The 25,914-nt window shown below is 37.3% G+C and overlaps 1 protein-coding gene, 1 non-coding gene and 1 pseudogene across 2 annotated transcripts; 1 reads left to right on the forward strand and 2 right to left on the reverse strand.

The window, feature by feature from the left end:
- The first annotated feature begins 1,160 nt into the window (after nucleotides 1-1,160).
- LOC131788519 (uncharacterized) lies at nucleotides 1,161-6,145 on the forward strand (annotated as a pseudogene).
- Nucleotides 6,146-14,698: 8,553 nt separating this feature from the next.
- LOC131788500 (uncharacterized) lies at nucleotides 14,699-24,869 on the reverse strand. Its single transcript, XM_066165330.1, has 9 exons — nucleotides 24,805-24,869; nucleotides 20,015-20,109; nucleotides 18,509-18,762; nucleotides 17,587-17,701; nucleotides 17,087-17,209; nucleotides 16,763-16,885; nucleotides 16,259-16,304; nucleotides 15,612-15,905; nucleotides 14,699-15,284 (listed from the first exon to the last, which is right to left on the reverse strand). Exons 1-9 carry the CDS (start codon nucleotides 24,867-24,869, stop codon nucleotides 15,011-15,013), a joined length of 1,389 nt encoding a protein of 462 aa, XP_066021427.1. The 3' UTR covers nucleotides 14,699-15,010.
- On the reverse strand, nucleotides 20,957-21,061 carry LOC131788523 (U6 spliceosomal RNA). Its single transcript, XR_009340526.2, has one exon. It is a non-coding gene; the product is annotated as a U6 spliceosomal RNA (small nuclear RNA).
- Nucleotides 24,870-25,914: the final 1,045 nt, after the last annotated feature.

Below are 25,914 nucleotides of genomic sequence, written 5' to 3' on the forward strand. Positions count from 1 at the left end.
ATAACTAATACATAAATCCCACCAAGTAGAGTGTGGACAAAATTTTTTGTTAAGTTCAATTGATTAAAACGATGTTTTGAAATTCTCTTTGTCGAGCTCTTTACAGTATAACGACAAAGGAGGTTTGACAAAAATATTTTGAAAGCAGTCATCGTTTTTACGTTTTCGCATACTCATTTCTTCCATTTACAATTTTGATCAAAACCAGCGTTCGCACAGGGGTAGGAATTGTAGAAAAAGTTTGTTCAAGATATGGTAAACAAAGTCTAAATTTTTTGCATTCATTAACAAGCGCTTGATTGTTTAGGGAAATATTTGTCAGCTATCACGTACATGTTGTAGCATTAAGCATTCACTCTAATCAGTAAAATTGTTTTTATTGGTACGCACTGTTTTGCCTTTACAAGTGTGGTTACGTTCATCACGGTTACATTTTGAGTGTGGAAAAGAAAAAGGTCTGAAAATATGTGTGCAAACTGTGAGACCCTCGCAATTCCTGTTTTCTCAAACTTTTATTGTATATTAAGATTGAATGAATATTGACATGAGCTATTTACGAACCTCCGTGGAAGAGCTGCTTTTTTATTTCCCTAGGGTAGGATTCGTTAGAGGGCCTTCTTGTCGGCTGCGCACAACAGGAAGCAGGTGTCAACGGCTTTTCTTTGTGGCGAGTTCGTTGAACAGTTCACTAATTGTCAAAAATTCTCAGGAATTGTCATGTTTTCAGACATGTGCACAGTCTTGTGACGGGATCGTTGTCTTCCGTGCGACTAGGTTTGCGGTAGCTACCTTAAAGAGACTCTGCGAGTAATTTTCCCCCCATGTGAGGCGATCAGTCATAAAAGTTAAGTGATAGGTGCAAAAGATTTGAAATTTCGTGATAAAGAGTGGTCTGTATTCGATAATTAAGTAAAAAATTAGGATACAAGGACAACACTTAAAGCCTTGCCGAAAAGGGTGAACAGAAGAACCCAGCTCGCTCGAACTCCCGTAAGCTGATAAGTTGGGCCCGAGGGAAATGGGATCTTATTTGAGTTACTGGGGGGTTTGAGTTAGCTGAGTTCGAGTTACCGTGGTTTCTACTATTGTTTTCACAATGAATTTTTCAGCTGTCACCACCTGTCAACAATAATCATTCTATTCTGAAAATCCAGGTTGTGAGCAGAGCTTTTGGTTTCCTAGAGAGTGACAGAAAGGTGATAAAGTTGATGTAAAAAGTATGTCCACTACATTTGCTGCTCTGTGGAAGGTGTTGTTCGTTTCACATGTCTTTTCGCAAGGTTAGATTTAATCTAGAAGAAAAAATTGTGCGAACATTTGGTGAATTCTTACGCACGATTTTGTCATTGAATATTCCACTAGCTATGGTTTACTCTCAGCAACACAAAAGCGACGTTACCCTTTGCAATCATCATTGTGGTTAGGATTAAAGTGTTCGTTATAAATACGCGAGTTTATATGAACTGGAATGAAAACAGGTGGTGCATTGGTACTTTGAAACGAGGGTTTTCAAATTTTCTGCTTTTGACTGCAAGTACAGAATACTTACCGCTCGAATGCGCGAAAAATATATATACACATATTTTTTTTCAATTTTTTTGCAGTATTTCTGTGAAAATTGTGATCAAATGAAAGTGAAACCCTGTTTTCGTAAACTCTTAGCTGGTTTAGCCTCTCCTTGTTGAATTTCATTAGTAAACGATTTTTTATAGCTGCTCTTAGCTAGATACCCTTCTTTTTAAAGTGGTATTGATCCGGTTGAATTTCTAGCCTTCCATAAAGTGAGTGATACCGAAGTAGAGGCCTTATGCTCAACCCTTAAAATAAAAGTCAAATTGTCTTGCCTGTGGCAATCAAGAATTACGTAGAGGTCTTCGGTACGTGAAAATTCGTGAAGTATCAAGTCTTGCACAAACGCTCTGCAATGAACTCTCCTGTCAGGTTGAAGGCTTTTAAGGGAAGACTTTTTAAGACTTAAAATTATCTTATTTTTTAAAGGGAAGTCGCGAGTTTGCACGTAAGTCGTTTAAGACTTCGGCAGTAAACATCTTGACTTGTTAAAATTGCGCAATGACAGCTCTTCGGTCCAAGTTTAATTTATTAACGTTTTCTTTGAAACCACCTGTTTATTTTCAAGTAGAAAATTCCTCATTGCAGGACAAAAGACCTTTCTTCGCGACCATTTTTCCTGAGCAGCAGTTGACGGCAACAGATCTCTTTCATGCGAACCAGAATTCCATGACAGTTGTCCAAAAAATTCAACGACTTAATTGTTTTCATTTAGAACATTTAATAATTCCGTATTCATTATGATGGATAACCTATTCAAGGAGAAATACCTCAATTAACCATTAGCATACTTAACATAGAAAATATTTACACCTGTTTAACACAGAATCTGCTGAAGATAGGGAAACTAGATAATAAAGAAAAGCGGACTAGAGTAACGATTTGCCCTCGCGCGCGTATCGCCCGAACGCAGCTGGAGCCCTGAGGCGTATACAGCTGCCTTAGATTGCTTCATGTTGGTTTTTGTGAGATCACATCATAATCAACTTGTGTTCCGTTTAGCATTTTTCATGTTTTTTATTATCAGAAACGTGCAGAATCTTGGAGTTTGTTCAACCCGAGGAAGACAATTACCTCGAAAATCACGTCATTAAGTCCTTGATGGTTGATAACAAGGATCAGTGTGAATTGAGGTGTTACGCAGAGAACTTCTGTTCATCCTTCAATCTTGGAATTTCAGAGACCAGGGGCAAATTAAAATGTGAACTCAGTGACTCTGATCACTTTCAACATCCTGAACATCTCATTTGTAAGAAAGGCTTCTCATATCATCCAACCATGGTAGGTATACTGCAAAGAAAAGGAAAGGCAAAAATATACACCCCCACCCCATCCCTCTCTTTAGTCTTGACCGTCGCTCACCCCCCTGGTACAAGTTTCTTTCTCTCCTCAGCCTTCCGCTGCCATAAGAATAAAAGATGGTGGTCATGATTTACGCTAGGAAAATACTGAGAACGCGTTCGCCAATATTACGCCTACCCTGCAGGCTAGTGTGAACCTTCACTACGACCTGAATGACTATTGATTAAAAAAAAAAGGATTTTTGTATGGATTATTTCAAAACTACATTTATCTGAATAAGATGACAGGATAAAGTTTGAACGTAAACTGCTCTCGGCTGGTAGGAGTTAATGTGATATGGTTATTTATTTCAGTGACATATCACTTAGAAATCATTTTTATCTTGTTGGTTTTCAACAGAAGTTATGTGGCACTTCTCCTTGTCCCCCGGCTGCTTCTTGTGCACCAACTATTGATGGAAAACTCCGCTGCGTTTGTCCTGCTAATTGGACTAGAACTGAAAGCTGCGAAAGAGGTTTGTATTATTATCGCTATACACCCTTTGTTATACACCTGTTTCACTTAAAGCGTTGCACGTAATGATCTACGACCTGAGAGAAAGCCTCACCTTCCACCCGCACTCATTTCTTTGTATGTTAGTGAACAGTTATTTAATTGTTAGCGTTGTGCAATTTGACAAACAAAAGTGCTATGTTTGAGTAATATAGTAGCATAAAGTGTGAAAAAAGTTGGTCTGATCTTCGCCTTTCACCGTTAGCACGTACCTTTCTTCACTCTAAAATAACATCGAGTGAATGGTTTGGGAGTAGTCTCACTGAGAGCATTATTTTCTACTGTTTGATCGTTAGTTAACGTAGGGTCTCATTGTTTTGTTGAAGATACGGACGAGTGTTCCTCTGGATCGCATGACTGCTCAGCGGACGCGTACTGCAACAACACTGTGGGTTCATTTACCTGCACTTGTAAAGCTGGATTTTCAGGAGATGGCAAAAAGTGCAAAAGTAAGAAACCGATATTTTGTTTTCTTTTTATTTTATTATTATTTTTTAGCATTGTCAACTTTTAGAAGTTGTGTTATCGCTATATACTTTTTATAAAGATCCTCTACGTTTCTGGATAGTGCTCAAAAATGGACTCGATGTCATCAAGTTTCACAATGGAGTACTAGTCACAAACAAAATGATACTTTACATAAAAGCTTTTTTAAAACAACTGCAGAGATTGTGCTCAGAGCCAAAGATAACTGACAATGCATCCACCCGTATTAAGCGGTTTCTTACTCTGGAGATTGTCACGGTATGATTTCTGGTAACGCTATCAAAGCCGTGATAAGCTGGGGTTCGTTACTACTTCAGCCCGTTTCGTTCGGGTACCACTTAACTCGTCCTATTTATGTTTATAGTTGCGTAAGCGAGCAGTTATTAGTCTAGATGATTCATATTATCGATTCTATCTACATACAGATATCATGGAATGTAACACCGGAAGTGCCAAATGTCACGTGAACGCTACTTGCATCCACATTATAGGAGGCTACATATGTAAATGCAAGGACAACATGATCGGAGATGGATTCTTATGCGTGGGTAGGTGTTTTGATGAACGCGTGTTATATTAAGAGTTTATATCCACCGTAAGCTCGACCAAAGTAGGACCCTGCAATACCACTAGTATTTCACCACCTTTTTGAAGCATGAAAGTTACTGAGAACCTTCTTCTTCAAAAAAGGTTCATGAGCTTAAAAATTAAACAGTTATCCCACCTGTGCTCAACTACATTTAGTGCTCTGTAGTATCTGTAAATGTTGTTACATCAAGCATTTCGTGGATCTTTGGACGACATGACGGGAATTATTTCAAATCTCCAATTACTTGTCTTCTAGACCTCTTGTCGTTGTTTTTTTTTTCTTTAAATTTAGTTCGCACTTCTATAAACATCTTTAAAACTTAAGCAAAAAATGTTTGATGTTTGATAAATCGTGATCAACCCACATCAGTATTCATTTTTTAATTCAAGGATTCAAAGGATTTCGTTTTCATTGGGCACTCAATGGGTCTGATCTAAATATAAGGTAAGATGAAAGAATGCTTTCTTCTGCTAGGAAGAACTTGTCGGAACACTATTGTTTTGAAAAGTTCAAATTCTTGCTTATAATTACGGATAAAGCCTAGTTTCAATGAGTTAATTTTTTTGAGAACAGGACATAATAGTATTAGTCATACAGCGGCTTTGACAGATCAAAGTTTTGACTTTTAATATTTTGAACAATGCATTGCAGCCAACAAACATTTGCGGTTATTTTGCTGCGTCTACTATATATATATCCACAACTCTTATTCAGTGGAATTTCAAATATCTTCTTAGAGTTCCTCACAAAGTGAATACTTTCTGGAGAGGATCATTAAGCTGCCTTTTTTGAAACGCCGTTAAATACTTTCAGTTGATGGTGACATAATTTCATTTAGCTACTTGTAAAGAGGATTCCACATGGTATGGTATGCATGTTAACAGATGTATTTCCCTTATTTTCATGAATTGAAAAGTTTGTACAATGGTGCTTCCTATCAAAATACTGATGGCAGGAAAGTACTGTACTTGAATGGATCCCGGCATTCCTACGCAGAAACCCCAGCACTCCCGATCCGAGCTATCAGCTTTAGTATCATGTGTTGGATAAAGGTTTTGAGCCTTCCAGATAATAGTCTAGTTCATATCTATTCTGACTGGTCAAAACCACATCAGTTTAGAATCTATATTTCTGGTTGGCATGGAATTTGTGCTCATCTTCGAAATCCTCATGGATTTAATATAGTTTATCCCTGTATCTGGTAAGTGCATAAGATACATCTTTTCTTTTCCTACGTGCTATTAATAAATAGGAAGAAACACGTAGAGCACTCAAGTGTGTATCCCGGAGCGATTTACCTTCCTTGGAGGTATATTGAGAAGCGAGATTTGCGCAAAGCCTCATTCCCTTTTGCGTTCTGTTCTCTCGTAATCAAAGGAAGACCATCCCAATAAATGGATGCATGTGGCGTTCACATGGAGCCGAGATAGAAAAAGGGAATTCTTTCCTAGATGGAATCGGAAAAGATAGTAAGAGAGTTTCTCATGGTCCTTTAGATCTTATCGAAAATAATCATACAGTTTTCGACATGGGTTGAAACGAGACAACATGAAGATACCGACTTTTGATGGGTACATGAGAGATCTTCTAGTGGTTGATAAAGCGCTATCAGGCGATGAAGTGAAATACATGAAAGACATACTTTAAGGAAGAGCGCAGCGTGACGACCTTTAAGGAGGGCTACAAAGGAGACTTGCGGCAGAATCGAACGTTCTAGGTGGTTAGATGTTTGGGCATGACAGATCGTTCGAAATGAAATTGTTAGAAGCTTTGATGCTTTCTCGTTACGAAAATGGAAGGTGCATATGGGCATGAACATTATCAATTCAATGAGAATTATTCCATGGGTGCCAATATAGCATCCCTGAACGAACAACAAAACAAAGAGGTATGAAAAATTAATTCTTAAGCAAGCTTTAAGGCGGCAACTAGAACTGGTGGATTAAAAAGCATGTGGGCAAATAGATCAGAAAAAAACTTTTTATTTTAGATTGTTAGTGCTACAGGAAAAATGCAGCATTTTCTGTAATCTCTCGTGGTGGGAGACTCATATGTAGTAATCAATCTCGACTGCGAGATAAATTATTTAGCTAATAGGAGACAGAGGTAAATCACTCGTTGAAATTCTTGTAAAGAGGACTACAGTGTCACTGGCGAATGAGCTTTAAAACTTAAGTGAAAGAAGTATCTTATTAACAGGGAAAATGCACGTTTGTTTTCTTCATTTGTATATATTCTAGATTACTTTATTAATTCATTTTTTTAAAATCTTTTTGTCAGTAGCATCTCTAATATTGAACAAAGCTGTAGCTTTTTTATTAATATTATTATCACTTTTATTATTAATGTAAATTTTTACAGATGAAGAGCCACCTTTCAGTAAAAGTACTGTAATGCAGTCTTTATTATTATTATCATTGTTATTATTATTATTATTATTATTATTATTATTATTATTATTATTATTATTAGGAGCAAGGGGTTTTATACTGCGTTAAAGAAACGCTAAATAACACTAAGTTATAAATGTTCGGTCCACCTTTCGAATACTAAGTATAACTGATTCGTAGCATGAGATTTTATATTATCTACCAGATGCATAAATCAACATAAAATTGTGTCTTATTGCAATTATGACCAGCTTAACATTGATGTTTTCAATTTCTCACAAACGGCAGCGGCTCATTTAAAAGATATATTTATTTCTTACAAATTCTTCATCAACTTATTTTAGGGTCACAACGCTAGCCGAATTTTGAGGCTGATGTCGGTATATTAAGGTTCAAAGTAAGAAATCATTTTTTTGCCAACGAGATCGAACCAGTCTTCATTTTTTTTTCCATCTCCAACTTTCTTCTTAGAAAACTCAGAGACAAACCGTGTGATAAACCACAGTGCAAAACTTTGTAATTATTTTAACTGAACTTTATTTGTAGAACTTTATTTGTAAAACTCAGAGACAAACCGTGTGATAAACCACAGTGCAAAACTTTGTAATTATTTTAACTGAACTTTATTTGTAGCTTATTACATTAATTGTAATGACATTGTTATTTTAAAATCATTATTGTTGATTACATTAAAATGCTAACTGCGGCCTTCAAGTCAAGCTTTTATGTCGGGTCTCCTACTTCAGCAGCAGTTATGGCTCCTTTGCATATATCTCAGTTTTCTGTGTCAGCCGTCAGACGGTCATTTCACTGGACCTAGAGTGAAAGCGTGAAAAATGCTAGAGCCATTTTTAAAGAGCGTCAAACGAAAGTAATCCCAGAATACATTGTTTTGTCTTTACCTCGCTCCATAATTGATCTTAAAAAACTGGCGCCACCCGCAGAGCCTCAGTTACAATAACCCTGAATGAACAATGGAAGGAAATGTTAGCGCATAGGCGAGTGAAGGATAACGAAAGAAGCGGGAAAATATCGCTTAAGACAACGGCGTAAATGATATCACTGAAAGAACCAATGGTGCAGTTTACAGAGTTACTCTTACATTCGACGCTTTGCAGCAATTGCGTGCAAAATTGAAATGATTAGATAATTTAAGAGAGATCGTCGTACGAAGAAACACAACGCACAGTTGTAGTAAAAAGTGTTGAGTCAGGTATGTGAGTTTCTTACATGTGCTTAACAGAGTTAGCTATACTTATAGTTCGGTCACGATCTCTGCCAACGTGAATCCAAAATTCAAGCAAGCAATTGTACTTAGGAAAGACTGTCAATGAACTAGAATTACTACTCAGCTATCCAAACCCGGCTGACGATGAGCAGTGATGATGAACCATGTTTGCGCTGACTCGCCTCTTCTCGCTTAGTTTCACAGAGTCGCTCCTTTCCAACAAACTGCAATCGAGCAAAGAAACAACGTTTGTTACAATCCTCCATGTTTGTAGGTACCATAACCAGCTGGGATTATGGATATCAATTTTTTCTTCTTTATTTACAAGTCGTAGTCTCTAAGCTCATACCGAGCATATTTTGCGAAGGAAAAACTCCTAAAATTAGAGAGATGGCAAGTTTTGAGCTCGGTAAAGAAATAGAGAAAGATGTTTTCGTCATGTCACGAGCGTGGGATAAAGAAAAAATTCTGAGTCCCTATGATCAATCAAGCCTCAGACCGTCGGATTCCGCGCTCGGATGCTCTACCACTGAGCCACAGAGATTACGGTGAGCGCGGAATCCGAAGGTCTGAGGTTCGATTCCTCGTGGGGACTCAGAAGTTTTTCTTTTTCCCACGCTCGTGACAAAAAGAAAAACATCTTTCTCTATTTCTTTGCCGAGCTCAAAACTTACCATATCTCTTATTCTAATTACAAACATGACACCATCGACGTTACTAATCCTAGCAGTATGCAGGACGCGTGTCATGTGAAATTTCTAGTAGACTTCGCTCACCGTAGAGTCCTTGTGGCTCAGTGGTAGAGCATCGAAGCGCGGAATCCGAAGGTCTGAGGTTCGCATCCTCATGGGGACTCAAAAATTTTCTTTTTCCCACGCTCGTGACAAGACGAAAAACATCTTTCTCGAAAAACTCCTATTTTCACATCAATTTAGTCGAAGTCGAACAGAGAAGGGACACGATTATTTTCTTAAGGAATTTTGTGTTGTGCTTACTTTTAAACTGACACTTACAGTGGGGGCAATTTCCGTCTAGCCCACTTCTCTGCCAAGAAAGCTTTTGTTTCACTAACATAAGATCGGCTAGATACGTAGACAATACAGGCACTGAAAACCAATGTCAATATGAGTTTCCTCATTTTCCTGCCCCCTTGCCAACTTACGACGGGTCTCCTTTGATATTGATCTTTTACGACCTTTCCTTCCGATTTACACAAAATGGGATCATATGCAGGCTTCCTGTTTTTCGTCTCCTTTCAGATGAAAATATCATGGAAGGAAATATGTCACTAACGCAACCCGCCCACATGGTATCTTTTAACTTCGAGAGCAAGCCGTAGGCTTTCTAACATAAGATCAGTTGGATGCATAGAAAATACAGGCAATGAAAACCAATGTAAATAAGAGTTTCTTCATTTTCCTGTCTCAATGGTAACTCACGACTTCCGGGTATCCTCTGATACTGTTCGTTAAGCTCTTCCCTTTAACTTTATACAAAATTAGATCACATGCAGCCTTCCTGTTTTCCTTTCCTATCACATGAAAATACCATCGAAGGCAACACGTTACTACAGCAACCGCAACTTCTGAAAACCAGAGTGAATATGAGTTTTGTAACTGTCATTGTTTAAACTAACGGCTTCCGGATCTCCTCTGATTCTGATCCTTTACGGTATATTTAACTTGAGGTCATATGCGGCCTTCCTGTATTCACAGATGAAAACACAATTGAATGGAACATGCAACTCCACGTAATAGCTTTTTGATGTCACAACAAGCAGTCTTGGTTTTCAAGGGATCGAAGCTGTCGTAGTGTCCGAAGCCTAATTGATCCATTTTGCACGTAATCATGAATACGATACAGACCATTTTCAATTGCACTGATGTCAGCTATACCAGCCCTTTGAGTCCCTCCATAGGAGGATTTGCAAGGTAAACGACTTTGGTTAGGCTACTGATAGGTCGGACTTACGGATCCTACTCCAAAGGATCCATGGAATTCTCATGGACTTAATTCTGACAGCTCGACGCTGATTTTCCCACCTTGTTTTGAGTCAACTGAGTTATTCGTCTCCACCTTCATTCAATCGTGAAAAAAAAAACAAACTCGGCACAATCCTGCACTTTTATTCGTATCCCAAAGAGCCACGAAATTCAGGTTCAGAATTAATGTTCTAGAAAACGTGAATTTTACCACGCTTCTTTAGGGGAATGGGTTTTAACTAACGAACAAGCTACATAGAGACAGCGTAGACTTGATAATTGTTTTACCTTTATTAGCAGCTGGTACACGTTTGAATAATAATTGAAGCCATTAACTTAAGCTCTAACATTTATTTGCCTGCAGTACTTTAGTCTAAATTAACAGTATTTGGGGCCTCTTTGCATAATCTCTCTCTTTTATTGTCAGTCTTTAGACGTTTATCTTTGACCTCAGATGGTAGCATGGATAAAATAACGAAGAAATTAATATAATATTTTGAACTGAATATGTGAAGATGACAATTAAAGCCAGTGATATTTTGTAGCCCAGCCTACTTCTGTCTAGAAATGCAAGCAGTAACGAAAATGGCAGATTGGACGAAACTTCGTCAAACCGAACCAGTGTTCGTTGATTTTTCAAACTTGGCGAAGTTTAGTCAAATTCGTCAAAGGGAAATCAGCTTGGCGGATTTGACGATTTTGAAGAATTTTCGCCACCTTTGTTTCTGCATGCTTTTCTGGACATATCGGTCAGCCGCAGTAGCTTTTGTCCCAACCAGCCCAGTTCATGTCTCATGTAGATTTGTAAATACGAACATATTGGAGTATTACACTTAGCTTATTCTCTTTGACAAGCTTCTATGTTCTTACCGATTGACGGAAATCAGTCGTTTATCATACTTACGTCGTATAACTCTTCCTTTGTCGGAACTTGTCCCATAATTTTAAGCCGGTTTATTACAAGTCCTATAGTCTAGTTTGTGAAACCCTTTTGTAGGGTTTAATGAAATGTTTGGAAATCCCGGCATTGTCATTCATCTAATATTTAATTTTTGAAGCTTGGTATAAGTACGTAAAATGGAACCAAATCTGGCTTCATACGCTGCTTGGAATGTCGCAGACTATCTTCTTGAAACCGGTCTATTTGCCAAAGCTATTGAATTTTATGAAGAGTGTTTTGTTCTTCTAAGGATCTGCATCACGAGCGGCTTGGAGCGCACCATACAAAAAAGAACCCGCGAAGTTGAAAGACAGTTATATATGGGTCTCGCCAATGCCTACTGGCGATCCAAAGAAGGCGAAATAGATGTGCGAAAAATGTCTCGAGATCAACAAAACCTCCGGGATCGAAAGAAGACAATCAATCTTGACCAATGTAAGAAATCATTAGCTTTTCATAAAAAAGCCCTGGAACTAAGGTAGAAAATAAAAGATAAGAAAAAGGTGGCAACTTCTTGTTGGGCCATTTCCTCTCTGTATTATAACTTATGCCAGTACGACGAAGCATTAAAATACGCACAAGAGGCTCTTGAAATCAGTGAAGAATACAAGATCGGGAAATGGAGGGAGTCGCTTACACTAGCTCAACTTCTAAACACTGAAAAAGATATGGTCGTTTGCAATTTGAATTATCCTTGAAATTGGCCTTTGTTTTGAATGACCGGTCCGATTTATGTACAGCTCAGCTGCAATGTCTGTCGCTTCGACGTTAACGAATACGGTTCAATTTACTTCTTTTGAGTGCACTGTTTTGTATGCACGTGTTTGCATTGCGATACATGCAATAAGCGTTCAATTGATTTACGTGTTATATAGAAATATGGATGTGGTTTGATTCATTTCAGTAACATTCGAATAATATACTACAAACGTGTTTTTAAGGTATACCTAACTTTATTAATTTAGTACTGACTTGCATTGTCTCGCTGGCTACTTCTGCGAGGAAAACACTTTTTAAATGTATTTCATTAGGCAGTGCCACTTATGATAGAGTAGAAACAAGGGATTTTCAAGGACAATTAGACAATTAGATGTCGAACCTGTAGTCACATATTTCACTGATCACAGACGGATGAACGTAACTTTATTTCAGTTTCCAGTCTACCTTGTAGTTTTACTTCGACAGCAACAGTTCGATTTTCAGTCGCAGTCCGCTATGCGGCCGGTCTCTTGGTTGCCATATTTCAAGAAGAGGAAGGTGGCAAGGAGAAATGGAGATCGATATTTCATTATGACCACTACATCCAGGGACCAAGTGGCGTATTTCTCGTATGTAACAAGGGTGGTCATATAGAGCAACGACGTCACGATTCCAACCTTTCCTAACTTTGCTGAATGAACTTGGGTCATTAGTAACTTTGGTTTGTCCATATAATTAAAGAAAATTGCGCGTTAGCTCGAAGAAATGAATTATGCTCGAGTGGTAAAAACAATATCTTACTAATTCGCTGCGCTGACTCGTGAGATATTGTTCTTCGCCACCGCGTAATATCCTCTATGTTTTTTTTCTTGGACATTATATTCACTCATATTCATATTCACTCTGGTTTTCAGTGCTGGTATTCCCTACATATGCAGCCGATCTTTTGTTAGTAAAACATAAGCTCTGCTAGAAGAAAACCTAAAGCTTCCTCGTAAAGTCAAAAGCTATCACAAGAAGTTGTGGTTGCGGTACTAACATGTTGCCTTCGATGGCATTGTTATTTGATGGGAAAGGAAAAACAGGAATTTTGTATAAAGTTAAAGGAACGAGCGTTAACGAACAGTATTAGAGGAGACCCGGAAGTCGTGAGTTGCCTTGGAGACAGGAAAATGAGGAAACTCTTATTTATGTTGGTTTTCATTGCCTGTATTGCCCATGTATCCAGCTGATCTTATGTTAGTAAAACAAAAGTTCTCTTGGCAGAGAAGCGGGCCAGACTGTAAGTGCCAGTTTAAAAATTGGCACAATTCAAAAGTTTTTAAGAAAATAACCGTGTTCCTTCCTTTTTTCGACTTCGATCAAATTGATGTGAAAATAGGAGTTTTTTGTTTGCAAAAGTTTTTAGCTCCGAAATTACGATATGTCGTTAGCAAGAGGAAAAAATTGATAACCATAATCCCACCTGGTCATGGTGCTTACAAACATGGAGGATTGTAACAAACGTTGTGTGTTGTGCTCGATTGCGGTTTGGTGGAAAGGAGAAACTCCGTGAAACCAAGGGAGGAGAGGGCGAGTCAGCGCAAGGTTTATCATCATTTCTCATCGTCAGCCGGGTTTAGATAGATGAGTAGTAAGTCTAAGTCCTAAGTATAATTGCTTGCGTGAATCTTGGATTCACGTTGGTGGAGATCGTGACCGAACTCTAAGTAGTTAATTCCGTTAAGCACACATAAGAAATTCACATACTTGAATCAACACTTTTTATTACAATTGTGTGTTTTGTTTCCTCGTGCGACGATCTCTTTAATTATCTAATCATTTTATTTTTGCACTCAAGCGTCGAATAGAAGAGTAAGTCTGTAAACTGTACCATTGGTTCTTTCAGTGATATTTCTCACGCAGTTGTCTTAAGCGATATTTTTCCACTTGTTTCGTTATTCTTCACTCACCTAAGCGCTACTATTTCCTTCCATTGTTCATTCAAGGTTATTGTAACAGAGGCTCTACGGGTGGGGCCAGTTTTTTTTTAGACCGATTAAAGAGCGAGGTAAAGCCTAAACAATGTATTCTGGGATTACTTTCGTTCGACGCTCTTTAAAAATGGCTCTATTATTTTTTACGCCTATACTTTAGGTCCCAGTGAAATGACCGTCTGACGGCTGACATAAAAAGCTGAGATATATGCAAAGAAGCCATAGTTAATCATATTAACACAACATTAATATTCATAACAACAACGATAAAGATAATGCCATTACTATTAATGTAATAGGTTACAAGTAAAGTTTAGTAAAAATAATTACAAGATTTTGCACGGTAGGTTAGCACACGGTTTTGTCCCAGAGTTTCCTAGAGAAGAAAAGTGAAGACGAAACAAAAAGAAAGAAGACTGATTCGCTCTCATTGCCAAAACAATGATTCCTAACTTTGAACTTTTACATACTGACATTTATCAGCCTCAAACTTCGGCTTACATTGTGGCCTATTTCTTTTATAATAAATTGGTAAAGAATTTTTGAGAAATGGCTTTATTTCTTACATACGCCGCTGTCATTTGCGAGATATTTAAAACATCAACGTTAAGCTGGTCATAACTGCAATGAGGCGCAATTTTATGTTGATTTATGCATCTAATAGTTAATATTTAATCTCTTGCTCTGAATCAGTTATGCTTAGCATTCGAAAGGTGAACCGAATATATATAGTTTAGTGTTATTTAGCGTTTCTTTGACGATGTATAAAACCCCGTGCTCATTCGTCAGTAATACTGTAGTCTTCCTCACAAGCATTTCAATAAGTGATTTATCAGTCTCATTAACTTACTAATTTTTCTCGCAGGCAAGATTGATTACTGCATAAGAGTTAATCAGAATGAGTGATAACAGAAAATGCAGCATTTACAGTATAGCACCAGCAACCTTAAATAAAAAGTTTTTTCTGATCTATTTGCTCCGCATGATTTTCATTCCACCTGTTCTTGTTGCCGCCTTAAAGCTTTTCTAAAAATGAGTTTCTATGCCTCTTTGTTTTGTTATTCAATCAGAGATGGTGTAATGGCACCCGAGGAATAATTTTCAATGAAATTGGTAATGTTCGTGCTCATATGCACCTTCCATTTTCGTAACAAGAACACATCAAAGCTTCTAACGATTTCATTTCGAACGATCTGTCATGCCCAAACATCTCACAAACCAGAACGTTCGATTGTGCCGCTCTGCCCCAGTCTCCTTTGTAGCCCTCCTTAAAGGTTGTCACACCACGTGCTCTTCCTTAAAGTATGTCTTTCATGTATTTCACTTCATCTCCTGATAGTGCTTCATCAACCACTAGAAGATCTCTCATGTACCCATCAAAAGTCGGTCTAGGCATGCTGTCTCGTTTCAACCCAATGTCGAAAACTGTATGATTATTATTGGTTAGGTCTATAGGACCATTAGCAACACTCTTGCTACCTTTTATAATTCCATCAATGTACAGAATTCCCTCTTTTCTATCTCGGCTCCATGTGAACGCCACGTGCATCCATTTACTGGGGATGATCTTCCTTTGATTATGAGAGAACAGAACACCAAAAGGGAATGAGGCTTTGCGCAAATCTCCGCTTCTCAATATACATCCTAGGAAGGTAAATCGCTCTGGGATACACACTTGAGTGCTCTACGTGTCTCTTCCTATTTACTAATATTACGTAGGAAAACAAGAGATGTATCTTAAGCACCTACCCGCCACAGAGATTAAACATTTCACGTTTTGCACCAAAAGAATTTCGCAGATTAGCACAAATTTTATGACTTTATTGACTTATGAATGGTGTCTCTTCCTATTTACTAATACCACGCAGGAAAAGAAAAGATGTATCTTATACACTTACCTGCAACAGAAATGAACCAAATCAAGTTTATGAGGATGATTAGGATTTCGAAGTTGAGCGCAAATTCGATGACTTTTATCAATATAGATTCTGAACTGATGTGGTTCTGACCAGTCAGAATAGATATGAACTGGATGATCACTTGAAAGGCTCAAAACGTTTATCCAACACATGATACTAAAGCTGATAGCTCGGATCGGGAGTGCTGGGGTTTCTGCGTAGGAATGCCGGGATCCATTCAAGTACAGTACTTTACTGCCATCAATATTTTGATAGGAAGCACCATTGTATAAACTTTTCAATTCATGAAAATAAGGGAAATACATCTGTTAACATGCATACAATACCATGTGGAACCCTCTTTACAAGAAGTTAAATGAAATAACGACATCATTAACTGAAAATATTTAACAGCATTTCAAGAAAGGCAGCTAATTGATCCTCTCCAGGAAGTATTTACTGTATGAGGAAGTCGAAGAAGATTTTTTAAACTCCTGTGGGTTTGCTGTTAGCAAACGCGGCAAAATAACCGCAAATGTTTGCTGAAACTAGAGTTTATCCATAATTATGAGTAAGAATTTGAACTTTTCACAACAATGTGTTCCGACCAGTTCTTCCTACCAGAAGAAAGTGTTCTTTCATCTTACCTTACATTTAGATCAGACCCATTGAGTGCCCAATGAAAACGAAATCCTTTGAATCCTCGAATTAAAAAATGAATACTGGTGTGGGATGATCACGATTTATCAAACATCAAACATTTTTTGCTTAAGTTATAAAGATGTTTATAGAAGTGCGAACTAAATTTAGAGCAAACAAACAATGACAAGAAGTCTAGAAGGCAAGTAATTGGACGATTTGAAATAATTCCCGTCTTGTCGTCCGAAGATCCACAAACTGCTTGATGTAAACAACATTTGGAAATACTACAGAGCACTAAATGTAGTACAGCACAAGTGGAATAACTGTTTAATTTTTAAGCTCATGTACCTTTTGTGAAGAAAAGGGTTCTTAATAACTTTCATCTTTCAGAAAGGCAGTGAAAGAAATCCTGCAATAAGCCTCACTAGTGGTATTGCAGGGTCCTACTGTGGCCGAACTTACGGTGAATATAAACTCTTAATATAACATGTGTCTATCAAAACACCCACCCACGCATAAGAATCCATCTCCGATCATATTGCCTTTGCATTTACATATGTAGCCTCCAATAGTGTCGCTGCAAGTGGCGTTCAAGTGACATTTGGCACTTCCAGTGTTACATTCAATGATATCTGTATGAAAATAGAATCGATACTGTCAATCATCCAGACTTATACCTCGCAACTGTAATCACAAATAGGACAAGTGAAATGGTACCCGTACGGGTTGCAAGCGTTTTTGGTGTAAAGTTTGAAACGAGCTGAAGTAGTAAAAAAACCTGAGCTTGTCAGTTACCCTTGTCTCTGAAAAAAAAAAATATATCGCCTTCTTACTTTTGCACTTTTTGCCATCTCCTAAAAATCCAGCTTTACAAGTACAGATAAATGAGCCCACAGTGTTGTTGCAGTACGCGTCAGCTGAGCAGTCATGCGATCCAGAGGAACACTCGTCCGTATCTTCAACAAAACAATGACACCCTACGTTAAATAACGATTAAACAGTAGAAAATAATGCTCTCAGTGAGACTACTATCAAATCATTCTCACGATGTTATTTCAGTATGAAAACAGTTACCGCTCTGATGGTGAACGTCGAAGACCAGACCGCTTAACCAACTTTTTCCAAAATCTATATTAATCGTATATTGCTCAAATATAGCACTTTTGTTTGTCAAATTGGACAACTCGAACAATTAAATAATTGCTCACTTACATACGAAGAAATGATTGCAAAGGGAAAGGTGAGGCTTTCTCTCAGGTCGAAGATCATTACGTGCAACGTTTTACGTTGAACAGGTATATAACAAAGGGTGTATAGCGATAATAATATAAACCTCTTTCGCAGCTTTCAGTTCTAGTCCAATTAGCAGGACAAACGCAGCGGAGTTTTCCATCAATAGTCGGTACACAAGAAGCAGCCGGGGGACAAGGAGAAGTGCCACATAACTTCTGTTGAAAACAAAAAAGATAAAAAAGACTTCTAAGTGAAATTTCACTGAAATAAATAACCGTATCATGAAGAAATTACGTGCACTACAATTTTCTTCAGAAATTTGAAATTTTCCTTAAAGTTGTCAGCTGGCTGGACGAACTTTACTGCCGGCCGATAGAAGTTGACGTTAAAACTTTATTCTGACATCTTATTCAGGTAAATACAGTTTTGAAACGATCCATACAAAATAACCTTTTCTTTTTATCAACAGTTATCCTGGTCGCACTGAAGGTTCACGCTAGCCTGCAGGGCAGGCGTAACATTGGCGAGCGCGTACTCAGTATTTTCTTACTGTAAATTATGGCCGCCATCATTTAATCTAATGGCAGCGGAAGGCTGGAGAGAGAAAGAAAGTGGGGGAGTGAATATATTTTCGCCTATGCCCACCCCCTCCCCCCACCACTGTCTCTATCTCTAAATGGCCGGCTGAAAAAAACCATCTCGAGCTTCTTCACGTTAACTCGCCTTAATGAGACGCCTGCACTGCAGGTTAGGTTCACGCTTTAGATTCTGCTCCCACGCCAAAACCTACATCACCTTCCATAAAAGTTCTTTTTAGTTTTGAAAATTTTTAGAGCTACATAGAGAAAAAACCTTGGTGAGTTGTAAACGTTTCTTTCTTTAAGTGCCGTTTCACCGTCTTCACATCTGCTCTCTAAACTATACTTTTGTCTTAACTACGTTCAAGAGAGGATACCTTTCTTGCAAAGTTATAAACATGGCGCTGCATTAATGACAAAATGAAATATATGCAGTATACCTACCATGGTTGGATGATAGGAGAAGCCCTTCTTACAAATGAGATGTTCAGGATGTTGAAAGTGATCAGAGTCACTGAGATCACATTTTAATTTGCCCCTGGTCTCTGAAATTCCAAGATTAAAGGATGAACAGAAGTTCTCTGCGTAACACCTCAATTCACACTGATCTTTGTTATCAACCATTAAGGACTTAATGACGTGATTCTCGAGGTAATCTTCTTCCATGGGTTGAACAAACTCCAAAATTCTGCATGTTTCTGATAATAAAAAAAACCATGAAAAATGCTAAACGGAACTCAAGTTTATTATGATGTGATCTCAAAAAAACCAAAATGAAGCAATCTAAGGCAGCTGTCTATGCCACAGGGCTCCGGCCCGCTTTTCTTTCCTATCCAGTTTCCCTATCTTCAGCAGATTCTGTGTTAACCAGGTGTAAATATTTTTATGCTAAGTAGGCTAATGGTGAATTGAGGTCTTTCTCCTTGAATAAGTTATACATCATAATGAATACGGAATTATTTAAAGTACTAAATAAAAACAATTAAATCGTTGAATTTTTGGGCAACTGTCATGGAATTCTGGTACGCATGAAAGAGATTTGTTGCCGTCAACTGCTGCGTAGGAAAAATTGTCGTGAAGAAAGGTCTTTTGCCCCGCAAGAAGAAATCTTTACTTCAAAATATAAACAGGTGGTGTCAAAGAAAACGTTAATTAATTAAGCTTGGATCGAAGAGCTGTCACTGCGTATTGTACGAGTCAAGATGAAGTCTTAAACGATTTCTTTTGCAAACTCACGACTTAAAAAGTCTTTCTTTAAAAGCCTTTCAACCTGACATGAGGGTTGATTGCAGAGTGTTAGCGCAAGACTTGATACTTCACAAATTTTTACGTGCCGAAGGCCACTACGTAATTATTGATCGCCACGAGCGAGACAATTTGATTTTAATTTGAAGGGTTGAGCATAGGGCCTCTACTTCGATATCACTCACTATATGGAAGGCTAGAAATTAAACTGGATCAATACCACTTAAAAGGGAGGGTGTATCAAGCTACGACCAGCTAAAAAAGTCGTTAATTAAAGAAACTCTACAGGGAAAGGCTAGACCAGCTAAGATTGTACAAAAACAGGTTTTCATATTCATTTGATTACAGCTTTGACAGAAAACACTGCAAAAAAAATTAAATAAAAGCATTGTTTTTCGCGCCTTAGAGTAGGAAGTATTCAGTCAAGAGCAGAAAATATGAAAACATTCGTTCTAAAATTTTCATTCCAGTTCATATAACCTTGCGTATCTACAACGAACGCTTTATTGCTAAGCACAGTAATGATTGCAAAGGGTAACGTCGCTTTTGTGTTTCTTGGTGTTATTTTTGTAAATTCAGTTTTTTCTTTTTCTGAGTTACTTAAGACACATTGTAAACCATAGCTAGAGGAATCTTCAACGACAAAAATGTGCATGAGAATTCACCGAATGTTCGCACAATTTCTTCTTCTAGATTAAATCTAACCTTGCGCATAGATGTGTGAAACGAACAATATCTTCCACAGAGCAGCAAATGAAGTGGACATGATTTTGACATCAACTTTATCACTTTCCGTCACTCTCGAGGAGACCAAGAGCTCTGCTTACAACCTGGATTTTTAAAATGAAATCGTTATTGTTGACGGATGATGACAGCTGAAAATTTAATCCTGCAGAGGAAAACTAAAGTAGAACCGCGCTAACTTAACTAATCACATTTTTATGAGGTTTTTCTGTATTTCGCTAGACCCCCTACCCAAGTAATATTCTTTCCTGAAAGACTTAATTATTTTTTAGGTAAACAATCACTTAAGTGGACAGAACCCCTACTGTATCAGGTGAGATATCATGCAAAGTCCTACTATGACAATAAAATTAATGATCATATGCTAAAACAATAGAGAACGCTGAAGGCGCACTCTGATTGGCTACTCAAACTCCGAATATTCTTTGCTTTTCATCTCTGAGCAACTCGCGCGGAATTTGCGCCCAAAAGTATTGTAATCATTGCAGGATTAAATGAGGGGTTAAAATCATCTTTTCGTGCTGTATTATCTCACTGCTTTGGTATATACTGAAACAGCTCTTTACCTTAGTTTTGGTGGTTAGCGGTGGATGCTTATGTGGGTCTTTTAAGACGGTGCGACATAAGGAGTCACAACACATCATGAAGTACGATTAACTCTTTGCGAGAAGAATTCGCTCAAAATCTCTTTATAGTTCTCTTAAAGGGGAATATGTTTTTGCGTCAGGCTTAATTCAAGTTGTGCTAACCATTCCCACAAAAAGCGTGGTGCAAGGAAGCGGAAATAGAATAATTCATGTTCTTTCCGTTTCTGATTGTTTTAGCGACAGTTGTGCCAGAGGACTAGTTTTTGCCTGTGCAGGTAGCATCAAGCTGAGCTAAGTTGTCACCGAAATAAAAAAGAAAATTTGGGAAAACTTCAAGAATTTGCGTGTCATCCTTGCGCTACGGTCAGGCTAATCTTCTCTGTATCGTTCCAATTTTAGTATATGTGCTGCCGTTAAGCGAGTGCGTTTATTTGCATTGCCCGACGAAATGCAAACTTGTTTACCGTTATAAACTTCATGGCTCAGTGGGACAAGTTCAACCTTGCCTCAGGCTATGAATATTCAAGTAAACTTTAGACAGAGTGAACTAGTGCGAAAACACGTCTAACATTTGTTTGGTTTGCAGACGGGGTAACTGTCACGTTTTTTCAGAACTTTCCTCGCGGTTAATCAGACGAGTTTTATTATCCTAATAACTCGATAGCCTCTTAAAGAGTCACGTTTTTGTCATTGAAAATCCCTCCAGGCTAAATAATTTTGAAAACTTGACCCACAGTCACAAAGATCGCAGTTCATCAAAACTTTAAAAACATCCATTTAATTTTTTCGCGCGAAAAAGGATTGTTGGTTACCAAAACCCTATAATTTTAGGTAGAACAAGGTAGAACATATGGATCACCCAAAGGCAGTTGAAACAGTCGTTATTTCAGATCTCGATAGAGAAGCTCGATCCTCTTTGAGCTCCTCCCGTAACAGCTGAGGTCAAGTTTGACTCAAAAATAAAATTGAGAAAAATATGGGTAAGCCATTCTCATATTTCACAAAGGAGTCCATACCTGTCGATAGAAGACATTTACTGATTTGGTAAAACACGTAAAATTTACATAATTCTCTTCAAAATATTTTGTTTTTGTAGATGATGATTTAAATATTCATCGTCATAAAGTTAAAAGGTTTAATTAAAAATAATCTTCAGGTAGTTGATAGGTAAGTTTTTTCTTTGAATTCCATTCAACCCTGTTTCGGAAAAATCATTTCGCTTAGGATTGACTGAACTTTCTGAGTAAAGGGCCAAACGTGGTCTTGATTTCCCCAGTCAGTAAAGCACAAGATTAATCTCTTTTAACAGTTAACAGTTTTAACAGTTTGACTTAACCTTCTTTCTTCCTACATCTCCTTGAAACGTCTCGATGACATCAAGTCGTCTGCTGCGCTATCAATGTACAGCGGTTTCTGACATAAAGCTTCCGCAGAGTGTCATATTTCGCAAAAATGGCGGCAAGTTTGAGTTGTTTCGGTGTCTCTGAAGTGGCGTGCAGACATTGGGGATCTTGGTTTGGACAATTTTCTGTATTTGGAAAGTCCAACATTTTTTTTAAAGAATGGCCTCAAGTCCTCTTCATTGCAGAGTTACACCACATTTTTCCACTTAATTATTCAAAATGATCGATAAGTATCAAAATTTGGAAGGAAAGAAAGAAAATGAACTTGAAAAACATTCACTAGAAGAATCCTTGATCTGAGGTATGAGCTAGGACTTATATTTTTCAAAACTGTCATCAAGTTGACAAGAATCCATTTAGCCAGTTCCGTCACACTAGCCAAAATTTTGTACTTTTACTTGCGACTGCATGTACATCGACGAAAGACGTCAATGAACTATCTATGGCTAAATCGAAGTTTATTAGCTATATTCCAAGATAAATCCTTGCTTTTCATTAGGACTGAGTTACGAAATTTTCCCCTCTTTTCAGTGTCAAAACCTCTGAAAGCTTGATATTTAAAAGATTTGAAGAAAGATACAGCTTACATACGACCTTGAAACTGGTGAGTTTTTACTTGTAGTATTTTACTGTTGCACATACACAGTATACATGTATAATTGGGTTGAACGTCCATCCAACGGATGCCGTAAAGCCCAGAAAAACTGATCCCTGAGTACACGTGCCCCCTCAAAGAAGGACAATGCAAAAAAAGTTTCATGATAACTTTTTTCAATGGGACCAAGTTTGTGTTTAAATAGAGGTGTACCTGGAACAGAAGTCCACAAGGTGTCATGGATAATAGTGGCTGCTAATGAATGATCTGAATAACCCATTTATCCTCTGTTTGTGAGTTGGTCTAATGTAATGGCAGAGGAACTTTTTACAAACTGCACAAGAACTGTTGGGATTGAGTTCCTTGCAGGCCTTGTGTCTGAACTAAAGCACATCCAGATATCTAGAATTACATGGGACAGGAATTCGTGCTACAGCAGGGTTTTCATTCAAAGCCTTTAGGTGGGGGGAACCTGATGGCTTTCAGACCATTTTTCACCAGCTACTTTGTGAATTGTAATCAAAGACAGATAATTAGTACTTTTGATGCCGGAAACATGTACAATGTTGGAAAGTATAATTCAATCAAGCTGCTGACTCATTTCAGGACATCAATCAATTGCATTTAATAATGACAACTTTGTGCTATGGTGCATTCATTAAGACTCAATAGAACACTTTCAAAAATGGCCGAAAAATCAAGGGGTGGTTCTTGCTCTGAGCCTTTCAATTAATCCCACTTCTCATCAAATATCTGAAAGCAATTTACTTAAGTCACTGAAGTCTTAAGCACTTAAGTCTTCATATTGTGTCTGAATTGCTGGGAAAAAAACAGCATAGACTACAGTCTTCTGAAATAAGTATCACTCTTGAATTCAAAGCGAAGGTCATGAAAGTAAAGGAAATGATCATTAATTTAAGAAGCTCTCCATTGTTAAATAAATTCTCCTCATCACAACCATAGGAATTGAAAAGAGAATAGTACAGAGAAAATAAATGCTAATGTTAGGGTGCTTAAGGTGAAAAGAATAATAGTTTTGTGAGTAGCACTGTTATTATCATTATAATTAATATCATTATTATCTGCAAAAATTTGTTGTGATTCATTTTGTGGATCAAAAATTAAATCAGAATCATTCTAGATGATGAATTTTTCTTTTAACCAAGTTTTGTTTTCTGCTACAGAACTAGATTGCAACTTCCGTTTGCATACCCAAAAAGGAAGTACTTTGTCTAAGTATGTGTCTTCAGAAAATTAAAAAAGTATAATGAACAATATGAATTACTAGTAGGGATGGTGCAGTGGAGAGAGTGCTTGCTTCCTACCAATGTGGCCTGGGTTTGATTCCTGACCTTTTTGTCACCTGTGGGTTGAGATTGTTGTTAGTTCTCATCCTTGCTCTGAGGGTTTTTCTCTGAATTTCCTCCCTCCAAAAAAAACTAACACTCTAAATTCCAATTCGATCTGGAAATAGTGGACAAAAAGAGCCACTTAGTGGAATGTCCATTTTTAAATTCCAATTTCATTTTTCCATTTTTATTAGTTCAAAGCCAATGTGAAACATGAAAAAAAACTAAATGTGGAAATTTAGGAGACTAAGCAAGTGTTTGAAGACAACCAATGACCTGTAACAAGACAGGAATTATTAACTTTGGTCTTTCATATGGTGAACTTAATTGATGATAAATGCATCATCATCAACAGTATATGTATACATACAGCTCAAATTGAAAAAGGCAACATTTTTAAACTTTCTTGTAAGAAAGTAAGTAAGCACCCCAAAGGAGTTGATTTTTTAAAACTAGTTTTACTATTGAGTGAAGTTAATCCAACTCATAAACTCATTCATAGTTCTTCTGACTACTAGATGTGCTGTATTATACTGTCCCCAATGAAGTCTGTAGAACTAACTTCAAACAATTCACAATTTTATACCAAGGACCAAGATTGTGGAACCCTCTGCCTCATTCAATAATTGAATCTGACAGTATAAGATCTTTCAAATGGTTACTTAAATCCTATTTAGTTAATTTGCAAAATACTCAATAAATTTTATTGTAAGGTTACTGATATTAAGTAATCAAGTTCTCCTTGTACTTTACACTTGTTAAATTACGTCCTACATTCTAGTTTATCTTGAACTCTAATTTAAACAAGGAGCCTCACCTATAAGCCTTCATGGCTTCTTGATACTTCCTTGCCATTTCTTTTGTCTTTTTTATATTTCCCATGTTTTGTCTACGTAAATCTGCTTTGTTCCCCTTTCAATATGTACTAAATGCATACAATAAATAAACAAAGAAACAAAAAAATAAAACTTATCAATCTGCAACTATTGATTATTTGATATTACTGAGGCGACAGAATATTGCTGTACACAGTAAATGTTTACTAAAGCAATTTAATCTAAGGTGGCTACTTAAAAGGAAGAATTTTATCTCATTATTGATTGGGTACACTGGTATGGCCGAGTTTCTATTGCTTGAGGATACGCCACTGCAATTCTTATTTTAGCTTGGGAGCCAGCAAACCACTTATAAAACACATCTTCAAGTTACAAATTTTTTTAAATCCAATTTATCAATTGAGAGTAGCCAATACAAACAAGAGTCACATTATGAGCTTCCAAATCATCCCTGGGAGCAATAATTTAGTTTAAGACATCTTGTCAGAAAATTATATCATGTATGCATATATTAAATAATGGAAATTGATGGCAATTTAGAATTTCTAACGTCCTCTCCCATAAAATTCCTAGTCCAATGGTCCGTCTCAACTTGTCCCAGAAATGTCAAAATAGTCGATATTACCTGCAGTGATAGGGTGCTCCAAGGGTATTGTGGGGTATTTGAAACAGATCAGCATGTAGCTGAAGTTTAGAGTACAACGAGGTCTATAAGGAAACATTTCAACTAAGATGTAATGAAAACAAAAGTGATTTTCACTTTCGCTATGATCGTGTTCCCAATACTTACACTTCTACTGGAGTTAAGTTTTGTTTTGCCAATATTATTAGAAGATGAGTTACCAGCGACAAGGAAATAATTAACTAGCAAACCTGATTACAAAATATTCATAATTGTCAACTCTTTTGTCACGAATTTTTAATTTGCAAGGTCTCTCCTTTGAAAAAAGAGAGGAAAGTCCATGCAAGGCGGAAATAAACTCTAAGGCAGTTGGTTTAGTGTTAATGAAAACTGAAAAATTAACTGTGGAATTGTTGAAAACAAAGAATTGCTTAAGATTTTATCCTCACCAGGTAAGTTATAATTTCCT

The sequence above is a fragment of the Pocillopora verrucosa genome, chromosome 4 (assembly GCF_036669915.1).
Source record: "Pocillopora verrucosa isolate sample1 chromosome 4, ASM3666991v2, whole genome shotgun sequence".
NCBI classification, from domain to species: Eukaryota; Metazoa; Cnidaria; class Anthozoa; order Scleractinia; family Pocilloporidae; genus Pocillopora; species Pocillopora verrucosa.

What these genes read in the sequence shown, in the direction of transcription:
- LOC131788500 (XM_066165330.1), bottom strand. Translation starts at nt 24,869, where the DNA reads ATGGGAAATATAAAAAAGACAAAAGAAATGGCAAGGAAGTATCAAGAA. An exon ending in GGGTCTGATCTAAATGTAAG is followed by an intron (nt 15,906 to 16,258) that starts GTAAGATGAAAG and finishes TGAATTGAAAAG; the next exon opens with TTTATACAATGGTGCTTCCT. An exon ending in TTGGTTCATTTCTGTTGCAG is followed by an intron (nt 15,285 to 15,611) that starts GTAAGTGTATAA and finishes TCATAATCAAAG; the next exon opens with GAAGATCATCCCCAGTAAAT.